A 14,808-nucleotide genomic window follows, 5' to 3' on the forward strand; every position below is an offset into this window, starting at 1 on the left:
TAACAGATATATTGACACAGTTCTCATTTCTGACCTCGACATGACACATAAATGGTCTAAACAATGATTGGTTAATATCAGCCCTAATAAGACGGAAGTCATGTACTTTTTCTTGTGATCCAGTGAATAAATCAATCATTAATCGTTTTTATTTGTTTGGGTCGTCAGACCAAACAAATAATGGTAGCGAAATTTCAGAGCCTAATGCTGTTAATTGCAAATGCCTAAAGTAGTCCACTTTTTTGAAGCGGTTACTTCCCTTTTTATGTACACTAACGCCGAAAAAGTCAGGGGAGATCAATGCGTAAAGATTGTCAAATGACATGCGCATTATGACAATGACAATGACAATGACAAAAGATTTATTTGATTTTGGCCTCCGGCCCATATCAACAAAATATATACATTAAAAGCATGACATGATTTAGTGCCAGTGTACTACATTTGTATATAGATCAAATACAATTTATAACTACTAGTACAAATGTATATGAGGCAACAGAAATAAACTTTTTTAACATAAATTTATGTATTTACCCTACAGAATGTGTAGATACATAAATAAATACATATTTAAACAATATCATTTATCATATTATTTACCCACCAGAATGAGAACATACATAAATAAATACATATTTAAACAATATCATTTAGCAACATTTTACGTTCTTGAAAAGCACAATATGCAAACACAGCCAATCTCATTATAATATCTACATTTTTCGATGACATCAAAATATTGAATATATTAATATTGGGGGACAGATAGAATTTAGATGGGATATATTTCTCTCTAAAAGAATTTCTCTCTAAAAGAGGTTAATCTGGGACATTTTAAAACAAAATAAAATTCAGTTTCAATTTCAGTATTACAAAGTTTGCATATTCTTTGATTTCTTTCAGTGTTAGAATACCTCCCTCTTTCTATTTCTAAGTCATGTGAAGAGGTCCTTAATTTACCCAATGCATTTCTAAATTTTTTAATTGTTACACAATCCAAATATATTTCATGTTCAAAAGTTAACTTATAATTTGCATACAATGACAGTTTAGAACTATTTCCAACATCAGAATGCCAAGTTTGAAGATACTGATCCTTAAGTCTAAGAGTAAATTGATGAAGGAACAACTTTTCATTAGGTACACTCTGATCAAACCAAATTTGCCCAAATCCATTTCTCATAAGTAAATTTTAAACATATGTAACCCAATTATTTTGTCCATAGTTATCAAAACATTTCATCATATTGTATGCTTTTTTACATATCTTTGTTCATCCATTTTTAAGATTCTACACCAATATTTAATAACTCTTTTAGCAGATGTAATAAACATTGAATATCTGCCACAATCTCCCAAAATAGCTATATTAATTGTTTTTTGACTAAGGCACATATATCTTTTACATGCATAATTTTGAATGGAATCAGTGAATTTTTGCTCACTAGCACCCCAAATCTCGCTCCCATATAACAAAATTTGACTGATTTTTGTATAAAATATTTCGAAAAATACATGTTTTGGAAGTTGTCCATACTCATACAATTTATTTAGAATAGATATAAAAATTCGTTTAGCTTTGATACTTTGGTCCTGTGCTATATAAGGAAAAGACAGTTTGCTTGTGAAAGTGTTGCCTACATATGAAAACTTTGATACAGTCTCTAATCTGTTATCATCAAAAAACCACTTTTCATGCATACTTATCCCCCCCCCTTTTTTTAAAAACCATAACCTTAGTTTTGCTAGGATTAACTTTAACAAAGTGTTGATCACAAAATTGTTTTAACAAATCAAGCAATTTTTGAAGTCCATTAACAGTGTCTGAAGTCAGAGCTTAATCATCTGCAAATAATAATGTCAATATTTCTGTAACATCTGGAAACAACTGACTACCTTTTAGCTGACAATTTTCTATTTCCTTTACAAATTCATTAATAAAAATGACAAAAAGTATTGGGGAAGCTAAGCAACCCTGTTTTAAGCCTATATGACAGTCAAAATACTCTGTTAAACCATTATTTGTTCTAACACAAGCTTGTACAGAACTATATAAACTAACCATTGCTGAATACAACTTCCCTTTAAAACCGTTCTGTCGACATAATTATTTCCCAAAGCTTATTTCGGTTTATTAAATCAAAACACTTCATGAAATCCACAAAGGCCACATACAGTTTACCACCCTTTTTTGACAGTTGTTTATTTACAATAGCTTGAAGAACAAAAGCATTATCTGTCGTAGAATAGCCCTCACGAAACCCTGCTTGAGGCTCTCTTATTTTGTCAAATATATTTACATAAAATGTTATTCTTTTAGTTAAGATACAAGTATAATTTTTTCCTAATACATTTTGCAGTGACATACCTCTATAATTACTTGGTGTATTGTAATCCCCCTTTTTATGGATAGTTACAATAACTGATCTTCCCCATGAGATTGGAAATTTACCAGTATTATATAACTGGTTAAAAATTTTATTCAAAAAAGGTAAAAGAATATCAACTCCTGTTATGAAAAATTCAGGAATAATATTATCCTCCCCTGGGCTTTTCCCACGTCTTAATGATTTAACGGCATACAAAATTTCTTCATCAGTAATTTCTGCATTAAAAGTGGAATCTTCTATAATATCATTATCAATAGAAGCGTCATTAATACTGTCATTATCACCTAGAATGGACTCACAATCACCATTAAAAAAAATTTCAAAATAGGTTTTCCATGCATCTGTAGTTATATTATTTTGAACATTTTCTCTATTTGAACTCATAGATTTAACCTTTCTCCAAAAAGCTTTGGGATTTTTACATTTTTCGATCAACTCATTTAACTGTTTTTCATTATATTCCTGTTTTTTTTTTTGTTCACATATATTCTTAAATCTTTTCCTAGAAAGTTTAAATTCATTTAATAATACTTCAGTTTTATTCCTCCTATAATGTCTTAAACATCTATTTTTCTGATATTTTAACTCAGTACAGTATTTATCAAACCATTTTGGTTGTTTTAACAATGATTGGTACAATTTAGTTTTTCTAATACAACAACTAGCACATTCTAAAAGAAAATCATTAAAAGATTTTACAATTTGTTCAATGTCTATTTCTGTGTCACAAATTCTACTACATATATTAACTAATAATTCGTAATTCATAAGTAATTGATCACTATAATGTTGAGTATTTTCCTCATTAAAATTGTAATATACCCTAGGTTCATTTTGTTTCAACCTAACTTCTGTAACCCTGTCATTTACACCAATATTAGATCTTAATTCAAAACTTACAGGAAAGTGAGGTGATTCAGTACGTGTTCCAATTTGAAATGAAGTAATATACTGTATAACATCGTCAGATACAATAAGATAATCAATAACACTGCTCCCAGTGGGTCCAATATATGTGAACTCACCTATATCCTTTTCATCAAAAAAACGTCCATTAACAATTTTTAACATATATGTTTTACAGAAATTAAGTAAATTATGACCCAAAGAGTTTGTCTTGAGGTCACAAGACTTTCTCTCATTAATTGCTTCATCTGTAGCAAATAATTCTGAATAGCCATCAATATCGGGTGAATTTATATTACACTCTAAAGTATCTTGCAAATTTCCTGTCCGGGCATTAAAATCACCTAGTAACATAATATCTTTACACCCATTATCAAATATATTTAGTACAGCGTCTTCAAGCATATCTAAACCTTTATTCAACTTATTTAAATAATAAGGAGACTGTTCTGGAGGCAAATATATAAAAGAAAGAACTGATTCTTTATGTGAATACAAAATATTTTCACTTAGTTTAAAAAATATACCAAAATCACATTCTGGCAAAATACGTGAAATATAATGAGATATAGAGCGTTTTACATACACCAATATTCCACCCATCGCTCTACCGTACAGTGCAGTTTTACTACCCTTGATAAAATAGTATACATAGTTTTAAAAATGTTTGTGGAATGTCCGTTTCATCAATTAACCGTGTTTCCAAAAAACAAAAAATATCAAACTGATTTAAATATTCCAACAAATCATTGTCAAAAATTTTATTTTTTATACCATCAATGTTCCAACAAGCTATATTTAATGTAAATACACTGTGAGGGCCTTGACCACATCCCTATACCATACTTGAATTGTAATTGTCAATGTCTATATAAGATGATATTGACTTGGCTCCATTGCCATTCTCAGAATTTTCATTCAAATCTCTGAATTCCACTGTTTGCTTGTTACAGTTAATATCTTCATGAATTATGTCATGTTCAATGTCCATAGTTTGTCTTGTTGCACGTTTAAATACCCTCGCTCCTTTATTTTCTACGCCTGCAACATTTATTTCCTTAGATTTTTTTCTTCTACAACAAGTTTGCCTTTATAATAGTAACCTCTCTTTCCACTTTGATTAAGAGACCATAATTGAGAACGCTGACTCTTTGTTAAGTCATCTCCTACACGAATTCCCGCACTACGTAAAACATTACGCCCCCTGTATATTTCATCATAACGTAACCCTACAAGCACTATTCCATCTTTGTTTCCTATACGCTTAGCAAATTTAATGTCATCTGATGCCCAATTTTCACTATGACATGCAACCTTTAACACTTTTTTGATAATTTCACTCTTCAGAGATTCAACAGTTTCCATTTCATCTCCAGAAAGTCCGAATACTCTTATGTTACCTTTGATTTTATCTCTCTCTAAAAATTCAATTTTCCTTTCTAACTTGTCAATTTTTTCTTTATTACAATCATTTTCATATCAAATAGTATCTACATCTAACTGTACGGTTTCTTGTAATCCATGTATGTACTCAACATTAATTTTCAAGCAAAGTAGTTCCCGAATGGTCGCAAATTTCTAATATTGTTTCATTCTTTATAGATACACTGTATACATGCTTACAGTAAGCTCCATGATTATTTACATCTGTGTTAAACAACAGGTTGAGCGTCGAAATAATAAGAGTTCCAAACCCTAATTTAGAATAATATGCTTTTCTTCAGGCCGTTAACATTTAACTTCACCGTGGCTAATGGGGTTTTGCACGCTCGCTTACGAATCGAGAGGTCTGTAGTTTAAAACCCAGTTGAGGCAACCTATGTTTTTTGTAAGTCAAATAAACATTGAATTGACTATCAGTGTTGCAATAAGTCTAATAGCCAATTTACTTCAGTTAAATCAGTGGAAAGCATTGGTGGCATTATACAAAAGAAAATTGGTTTATAATCTCACAACCTTCACCTTTCTGATATTCTGAGACCCAAATAAATTCAGCGCCTTCTGTGCTTTGATTTTATAATAGCGCACATGATTTTATCTACATTTTGTAATTCCATAATTATCGTAGTAATTTGAACGACGATTTGTTTAGAAATCATCTAAAAGGATATTATGTAATACTATGTCAATGCCATTATCGAAAATGCTGACCATTGTTTATTTTTCCACTGCATAGATTCGCAGGTCATCAAGTGACTTTGTTTCGCGATACTATTGGGCTGTGAAAATCTACCGTATGTACACAAAATTAATAGTTTCGTTTGTGTACAGTTAATCTGTGGAGGCTATTTATTGCCAAACAACCAGCCTTTGAAACTTGACAATGTATACTTCGGTTCTACTAAACAGATTTGTCGATCCGAAATTTACATACTACACTAGTATTAAGCGTTTTGATTATCTCAATTTGATAAAATGGAAGCCGGTAACGTGCAACTTAGACAAATTGCAAACTGTATTTAGAAATGTATAACTTCAAATTTGCGACATGGAGAAATGTAAACGACAGAACGTACACAACATGTTTTATGCCGTACATCATTACGTTGAGAATGTAACTGCACCAGTTCACATTCTCATGTTGACAACACCACACTTTTCTTTTACATTCTGAGGCGATTGACATTTGTAAACGATTGCAACCTTCACATATGGCATTATTTCGGAACAAGACGAAGATTAAAAGGCGGGGCAAATTTTCACGAGAGTAGAATATAAAGAGAGGCAACTCTAACCGTACAATTATAATGATTAATTAAATAAATCTGTTGTATACATATGTCACATACTAAAAATAGTACATCAACTGCATTAGAATTGACTTTGAACATCCTGTGATTTTGTTAAAGCGTATTCTAACACAGGATTTTCAAGTAATACAAAAGTGGTTCAGATATAATGTAACAATGTATCGACGTTGGTAGAAAGTCATAATACTGATAATGAGCATAATAATATGCAAAAATTTAAGTTGGTGAACTCACATAAGGGGCTCTTTCCAATATATATAGACACAAACCAATCTTGTTGTGAGACAGGGTGTGTGTGCCTTAAAACGTTACAAATGCACTAATTGTTTATAACTCTCTTATGTCGAGAGTAAATAAATTATTCTCTAATCTACTATAGCAAGAAACAACAGCAAATAACGCTTAATATCTGGTTGTACATATTACAAATCAATATAATCAATCGGTAGCATAAGGGATTCATCAGATCTATAGCATTGTTGCTGTTTCCAAACCTCTGAAGATCTGAACACGTGATTACAAAATATTACAAACATAATAATATTGTGTAACCTGTAAAATATTTAATAACAAATTATGCTCAGTAAAACAAAGAAAGTTCATTAAATTATGCAACTTTGAAAAGTTATATTACAAGAAACGATTCTTGTGTGTCATGTGAAGAATCATGTAAAAAGCCTAAGTATTCAGCAAGAATGTGTATTTAAATTTTTTTATTACAAAAACGTGTGTTGTAAGAAGGGATGGGATACACGTGCACCGTCAAAAGAAAATATTAAAGTTATCACTTCATATTTATATCCGATACGAGAATAATTTCATATTTGTTCACAGAGTTATCGTATACATTGTTTTACACTCAAATGTGATACACGGGTTTCACCTTTGGTAACATGAATACAGAGAAATGAACAGTAATCATGTACAATGGACTATACACATATTTTTGAACAAGTGTATAACCACGGAACTATATAGACAAAATTTTCTATTGATAATTCCGTTGTATAACCAAACAGTTGTGTGAATTTGACCCATTTTAATGTTGAAATAAATATTCAGTGTATCCTAGCATCTCTGTTTACCTCCATTGGAAGATGTTTTTCAGTTAAAGGATGTGATTTTGCCTTTTATTATTAAAAACATGTATATGTAATCTGACGTAGGTTAAGGTTTTCAGCGAACCACTTGATATGAATTTTACTGAATCAATGACAGCTCTAAGATCTGTGTATACATGCTGTCAATAGATGTTACCTAGACGTGTTGTCTTTCTGAACAAAAGCAGAGAGTACAAGAAATACTACACTATATTTAATACTATATTTATTAAGTTTTGTAAGTGATGGCTTTCGTAGAGATAAAATAAACAAGGCAATCAACATACTTACCTCTGGGCTCTTTAAAATATTATTATTGAAAAATATGGTAAAAATGGGAAAATATATCTAAAAGGTATGATAGAAATAAAATATAGAATATAGAATATGTACGAAGGGGTACATACAACTTTGGTTTTAATTTTACTGTGGTTAAAAAAAAAATCTTGTCAAGTCATACGCTAGTATTAGGGTTACTAATGTTATAGTACATGCTACTACTGGGAAAGACAACAGTCAGAATTTGGTCAGTATTAGTATTTGATCGTAGCAAAATCTCTATCCTGAAGACGTTGACATGAAAATCTTAAAGTGGTTTGTTTGTTTGATTGATTGAGTTTTACATCACAACGACACAGTATAGGTTATTTGGCGACGTTCCAGCTTTACATGTAGAGGAAGACCTCAGGTGCTGAAAGTGGAAAGGTAGCGTAGTCAATCCTATGAAAATTGGAATCCCCTCAGTAGAATGTATTTGTCTTTCAAATTTCTTAGCAATATCGTTAACTTCCTTTGAAAAATATTTCAAACAACCCTATTAAAAGTTAGATTGAGACAGTTACCTGGCAAGTATTTTTCAGCTCACGTGAGCTAGCTCAGGGTGAGCTTTTAGGATCGTTGAATGTCCGTCGTCCGTTGTCCGTCCACATTTGTTCGTTAACACTCTAGCGGTCACATTTTTAACTCAATCATTATCAAACTTTGCCAGGATGCTTGTCTTGGTAATTGCTCGGATGGGTTTGAACTTGGGTTATCTCGGATGAAAAGCTAGATCACTGGAGCTAAAAATAGAAGAATCTTGTTAACATTCTAGTGGCTATAGTTTTGATTCAAATACCCTGGAAATTGGTCTGAAAGTTCTTTTTCATAATTTCTAGATCAAGTTCGAATATGGGTCACCTGGGGTCAAAAACTAGGTCACATCGCAAAAATATCGAAAAACCTTGTTAACACTCTAGTAGTCACATTTTTGACCAAATTGTCATGAAACCTGGTCAGGATGCTTGTCTAGGTCATTGCTCCAATGAGTTTGAACACTGATCATCTCGAATAAAAAACAAGGTCACAGTAGCTGAAAATAGAAAAATGTTGAGGCTACTGTTTGGATCCAGATATCCTGGAAATTGGTCTAAAAGTTTGTTTTGAGGATTTCTAGGTGAGCTTCGAATATGGGTCACCTGGGATTTAAAACTAGGTCACACTGCTGAAATATTGAAAAACCTTATTAACATTCTAGTGGTCACATTTTTGACTCAATTGTCAACAAGCTTGGCCAGGATGCTTGTCTAGGTAGTTGCTCGGATAAGTTCGAATATGGGTCATATCGGATGAAAAACTAGGTCACAGGAGCTTAAAAAAACATTTTGTTACCACTCTAGTGGCTACTGTTTTGATCCAGATATCCTGGAAATTGGTCTGAAAGTGTTTTTTTCTAGGTCATGTTCAAATATGAGTCACATAGGGCAAAAAACTAGGTCACACCGCCCAAATATGGAAAAACATTGTAAACACTCTGGTGGTCACATTTATGACTAAATTGTCATCAAACTTTGTCAGAATGCTTGTCTAGATAATTGATTTGATGAGTTTGAACATTACTTGTCTTGGATGGAAAACTTGGTCACAGAAGCTAAAAATAGAAAAATATTGTTTACACCTTAGTGGCTACTGTTTTGATCTAAATATCCTTAACATTGGTCTGAAAGTTTGTTTTGGTGATTTCTAGGTCAAGTTTGAATGTGGGTCATCTGAGGTCCAATCTAGGTCACACCGCCCAAATAATGAAAACCCTTGTAAACTCTAGTGGTTACATTTTTGACTAAATTGTCATGAAACTTAGTCAGGATGCTTGTCTAGGTAATTGCTCTAACGAGTTCGAGCATGGGTCATCTCGGAATAAAAACTAGGTCACAGGATCTAAAAAAGAAAAATCTTGTTAACACTCTAGTGGCTACTGTTGTGATCCAAATATCCTTGAAATTGGTCTGAAAGTTAGTTTTGAGGATTTTTAGGTCAAGCTCGAATATTGGTCACCTAGGGTCAAAAACTACGTCACACTGATCAAATATGGAAAATCCTTGTTAACACTCTACTGGTCGCATTTATTACTCACCTGTCATGAAACTTGGTCAGGATGTTTGTCTTTGTTATTACCCGAATGAGTTCGATGGGCCAGGTGAGCGATCTAGGACCATCTTGGCCGTCTTGTTTAGTTTCTTTTTCTAGGAAATGGGAAATTTACGTTTCAAAAAATAGGCCTATAATGATTTAAAGTCCGCTGATGTTGATTGAATAAAGGATAGTTTGGCAATCATACAAGTGAATCATGTTTTGTTAAATAATTGGCATGATTTCTAAAAACATAAAAGGCTCGGAAACTACGCCGGTGCGTGGTCTTTTTCCTTGCCTTTTCGTGATCTCATTCCAGTCGCTAACGGTAAATACCGAAAATGAGCGGATTAATACGTTTATTTACGATGATGCAGTGGGTGGGAAAATTGGCGGAGCTTGTTTTATCTCTATTGCAAAACGTGTACAGCCGGATTATGCTGATTCGAATCATGATGGTGCTAAGAAAGTAAGTTCTGTTTTGTCGGCGTATACACGAAGAATGAGTATTACGATTGTTATGATGAACACTTGATATTGTTAATCTCAGAAAACCAGTTAATATTTTGTCGTTGAACAATTTGTTTTTGTTAAAATACATGTTTACAATGTTAGATCGGCAAACTCAATCCGAGAATGCAACTTTGGAGTTTACATACAAAAAAATACAACTGCATTTTGTCCCTTAACAGACTGCTCTACTCAGACCAACAAGGTTAGATTTTTGGCAACGAATAGCCTCCATACAAATCATCAAAGTAACAAATCAACTCAAACTTCGCAATTGTAGATACCCTGTAGATATTGTGCTTTTTAATACGAGTGTAGGGAGCAACACGGGCCATGGATCAATAATGGTGGTCGCATCAGACCTCCGAACATCAAACATTAAAATTCTAGTTATACATATTAACATATAATTAACGTAAAGAAGTAACTGCCGTAAACCACCGAAAATATTAATTTTGCTTACATATAAACAACTTTCTTTCGACATTCATTCAACACAGTCATATTTTGCTTTGTAAGTTTCTCAACTTGGATGGACTTAAACTGTAACGTGTTTTAACATGTTGAAAACCTATTTCAATTCAAACGAGGGGGTGGGGCAACCACATTTTTTAGATGCGCAGACCATTCTGAAATAAAGTGTAAATTGCTGATAGCTAGAAAATTGATATATGATCTTTACAAAAGTCAAAAGCTTTCATGTTTGGAAAAATTGATTTGAGACATTTTAAAGTTCATCAACATTTTGTTACCTATTTGGATGGCAGGAAATTAACATAAACCTTCCGTTAGTTATTATCATACCAAATCAAATATTGGATTTGCACATTTTTGTTTGGCATTTCGTTTCATTAGCATGCCTTCTATTTTGTAAATAAAGTGATAATTGTTTGTTTGAATTACCCATATATTTGCACATTATACGTAGGTAGAAATTAACAAGTACCCTACAAATAAAGAAGTTTACCGCAAATCATTTATCGCAAAATGACCAAGCAAAATAACCAAGCAGATAAAAATTGGAAATTGTAATGGGATTTCAGTTATTTGCCTTCATCAAAGAGTATTTTATATAGGTTTATTATAACGCTTAAATGTAATCTCTTATTCAATTAACTACATGCACCCTATCTGAGAAAATAATCCTTTTCTTAAAAATTTTATTAGGCTTTAAAAACGAAAATGTCTATTATTCGAGCTATGTTTTTTAACTACTATGAACACAAAAAAATAGAGATAAACAAATCACATCATTTTCGTTTCTATGGTAAGATGCGAGATTGTTACATTTTGTGATTATGATTACTGCTTTGGTTAAACAGACAGGCCTAAGCATTTTTAACTGCAACCCTACTTCGTTTGCTGCTTCTTGTGTTCGTGTTTAAACCAAAACTATACACACATAGTTAAATTAAAAATATCTGCAGTCCTGAAAACATTGTATATGGACCTTATTATCTCAAAACCACGATATGATTTGGTACAATGTAGGTATGAGAACGCGGACTGGTTACCTACCTTTTGCGGCTAACTCTCGGTTAATCAACACGGACAGGCGAGAGTGGTAATGAGAAAGGTTCAGTGCTGCATACATTCTTTGTACAACTTTAAATAAAATTACCTCAGATACATGACTGTTTCATTTCTTGATAAATCAAGTATATTCCGGAAAAAAGTGTCTGGGTTCACTATGTAATAGTGGTCGCAACTTTTTGGAAGAACTCTATGTTTTTAATTGGAATAGCGCGATTAATTATTGGTGCATTGCAAATGGATTCAAAATTTTCAAACAAACAAATAAATGATCAAATATTCTTTTATTCAATTTGGAAATTTCAACGTGTTTTATTTGTTACTTTAAATGATATTGAGATCATTTAAGTGGCGTTCGATTTAAGTAAGTTTATTCTAAAATGCTTATTAACAAATTTTATCATCAGTTTTGTAAAGCCATGGCAATCCGCTAATAAAATAAACATAGCTCCAAATTAGTCGTACAGATTATTTATTAAATCACAAGTTGTGTTTTTATACAGTTCGTGATATTAAAAAAAGTAATGATTCATAGTAAACAGGAAGATGCCCACATATTGTCGTACATATATATATATATATATATATATATATATATATATTATTTTATTTCCAAGGTTTTTTAATATCATCATTTAGCTATAAATGTCAGCTGCCATTGAGTACATATACGTACATAGTCTGAGCAGCTAAGAAAGTGAAACATTTTGTAAAAATTACCGTCCGCTTTCAGTAGCTAAGACTTAACCGAAACGTCTGCAGCAGCACCAAGACCTTAGTAGATATGGAAAAATAGTACTAAGTGTGTTTAACTAGGTATGGTATTATTTATGGCTAGTTAATAATGCCAAATGAATATACTTTAGGTCATAAGGTTAAAGGTCAATGAGTCACTTGTTTAGTATCATTGCGTGAGACGGATAAGAATGTGACATACGTAACTTGTTAAGGAAATTTCCTATGACCAGTAGTCAAAATATGAACATACAGAGTCCATCATTGTTGTAAAAATAGCATGAATATTTAACAAATGTGTAGTTAATGTGTCATTTATTAATATCATGTATTAATATCATGTATTATTTATAAGCATCTATGACACCTTAAACACGTGAAAATGGAACAAATGCAGTTCAAAAATATGCAAAATAAAATTAAGTATCTTTAGCAATACAATTTGCTCTATGCAATCTATCCAGGCATAAAAGTTCAAGTTTTTTCCTCTGATAAGAATAACGTATGAAATGCTAAAAGATGAGTAGAAACTATTGGTCTTAGACAATGAATTGCTCCTCATTGTAATATCCGTTTACAAAGATTTAAGATTACGCCTTCGAGTTCGAGTAATGCGCATACAAATTATTCATTAATTATAAGAAAGACACGTCTAAATGCTCATAAGGTGTATGTAACTTTAAATGTAATCCTAGCGAAAATAAAATGAGTTCCTGTTTTCTAAGATTATGAATGATTTTGTAATTAAAGAAAAAATGGACAAAAAAAAGAGGAAAAAAAACAACTAATGAGATATCAATCAATTTCGTATCAGTATAAAAATAAGTTAACATGCTAGTACTCTGATTTTCTTACATTATTATTTATTTGTTTCAATTACGACGAACGAAACCTTTCTTTTTCTGTCTAACCACACATACACATCCTGATCGGAGTTTTGTCATACTCCAGCCAGTTTTGCCGCCTTTAATAATCCTCCCATATGAGAGACTGAATGTGGTCTGACAGAAAGATTGGAAATATTTGTTGTCCACGCCATCGCACTGGCACCTTTCGGCATCGCAAAACGACTCGTAGAAGAATTGATCTTCATGCAGATTTCCTATATTTATGTAAGGGTGAACATCAACCTTTTCACCAAACATGTCTTCTGCTGTACTTTTAATGCCGTACGTTGTCTTTGTTGGGCATAATTTCCGCGGCTGCGACTGCTGGACATTATATCCCCGTTCTTGGCGTGACTTTCTTAGTTTCCTTCCAGAGGCACGTGGTACTCTTTTTACGCTGCAGGAGTGGTCTGAATTTTCTGTTGCTCTTGCATTGCATGTTCTATTTTTAGAACACGGTTCTCTGAAATCAAATACTAATGGTGATGTAGACAACTGACCATCACTTTGGGTTCCATTGGCTTGTACTGGTTCTTCAAATTTTGAAGAGCTAGATTTGCTGGTAGTCACGAATCGCGTTTCATAGAACAAACACATCAAGTTGATGATAACGAGGCACCTTCCTATTGCCGTCATGATCTGCAAATTAGTGTAAAAGTTGTTTTAATTCATAGTGAGCTGTGTTTATTCACGATTGTTACGTTTTTTTAACGGTTGTTTTTCACGTAGTTATTTAATGCCGTCAATCTTCAGTATATACTAGTACGTTAAACAAATAAAGACAAGAATTAAGAGTCAAATATGGAAACTGACGTGGAATTTATATATGAATAAAGTTTGGTAAAATGTGTGTGAGGTTAGCGGCCTAGCGGCCCAGTGGTCTGGCGGCGTGAAGTTGGCGGCCTAACAATCTAACGGCCTGCCGGCATATAATTTTTGTGGAACAAAGGGCTAGCGGTGTTAAATTGGTGGCCTAGCGACCTAAAATTTAAAAGTTGAAGAAATGATAAAAGCGATAAAAAACGGCAATCAATCAAATTTTTATACATGTTTCGCGAATACGACAAAACAGGAAACAAAACCTGTATTACAATCAAGCGTGATTCGAAAGGACGTTCCTAGCCTCATGTCATTTACGTAATGGCATATAATAAGAGATTTATGATATGAGCATCTTGGTTTTATACTTAAAGTTGACTTTCATGTATTTTGCCAGATTGGATTATGATAAGAATCTTACACTGGCTGCCATACAGACCGGAATATCTAGCTCGAGTGTTACTTTTTACGGCGGCAACGAGACTCTGCCGAGTTTCCGATATACAGTAACCCGAGAGCTAGTCAGCTAGATATTCCCGTCTGTACAAACACCCGGTGTTTGATTCTTTTTCTTGCATATTAGATATCAATTATTTTCGGAACAGAAATCATGAAAACTGATATTCTCATTACGCACTTTTTTCTTGTAGTAGCGTATGATTTAACAACTTAATTATTTACAGTAAAATTACGTCATCCTAAGAACGCAATTCATTTATAAAAGGCGTAAATGAAGTTTTCATTGTAACGGAGAAGTCCTACTAATTTAACCAAAATTTTAATGCAC

At 32.6% G+C, this 14,808-nt stretch overlaps 1 protein-coding gene across 1 annotated transcript; it reads right to left on the reverse strand.

The window, feature by feature from the left end:
* Positions 1–13,187: 13,187 nt before the first annotated feature.
* Positions 13,188–13,838, reverse strand: LOC132725482 (nerve growth factor-like). Its single transcript, XM_060710620.1, has one exon. The coding sequence runs from the start codon at positions 13,836–13,838 to the stop codon at positions 13,188–13,190; it is 651 nt and encodes a 216-aa protein (XP_060566603.1).
* Between the last annotated feature and the right edge of the window lie 970 nt (positions 13,839–14,808).

This window comes from Ruditapes philippinarum, unplaced genomic scaffold (genome assembly GCF_026571515.1).
Source record: "Ruditapes philippinarum isolate M1 unplaced genomic scaffold, ASM2657151v2 ctg1091_1_1_1_1, whole genome shotgun sequence".
NCBI classification, from domain to species: domain Eukaryota; kingdom Metazoa; phylum Mollusca; class Bivalvia; order Venerida; family Veneridae; genus Ruditapes; species Ruditapes philippinarum.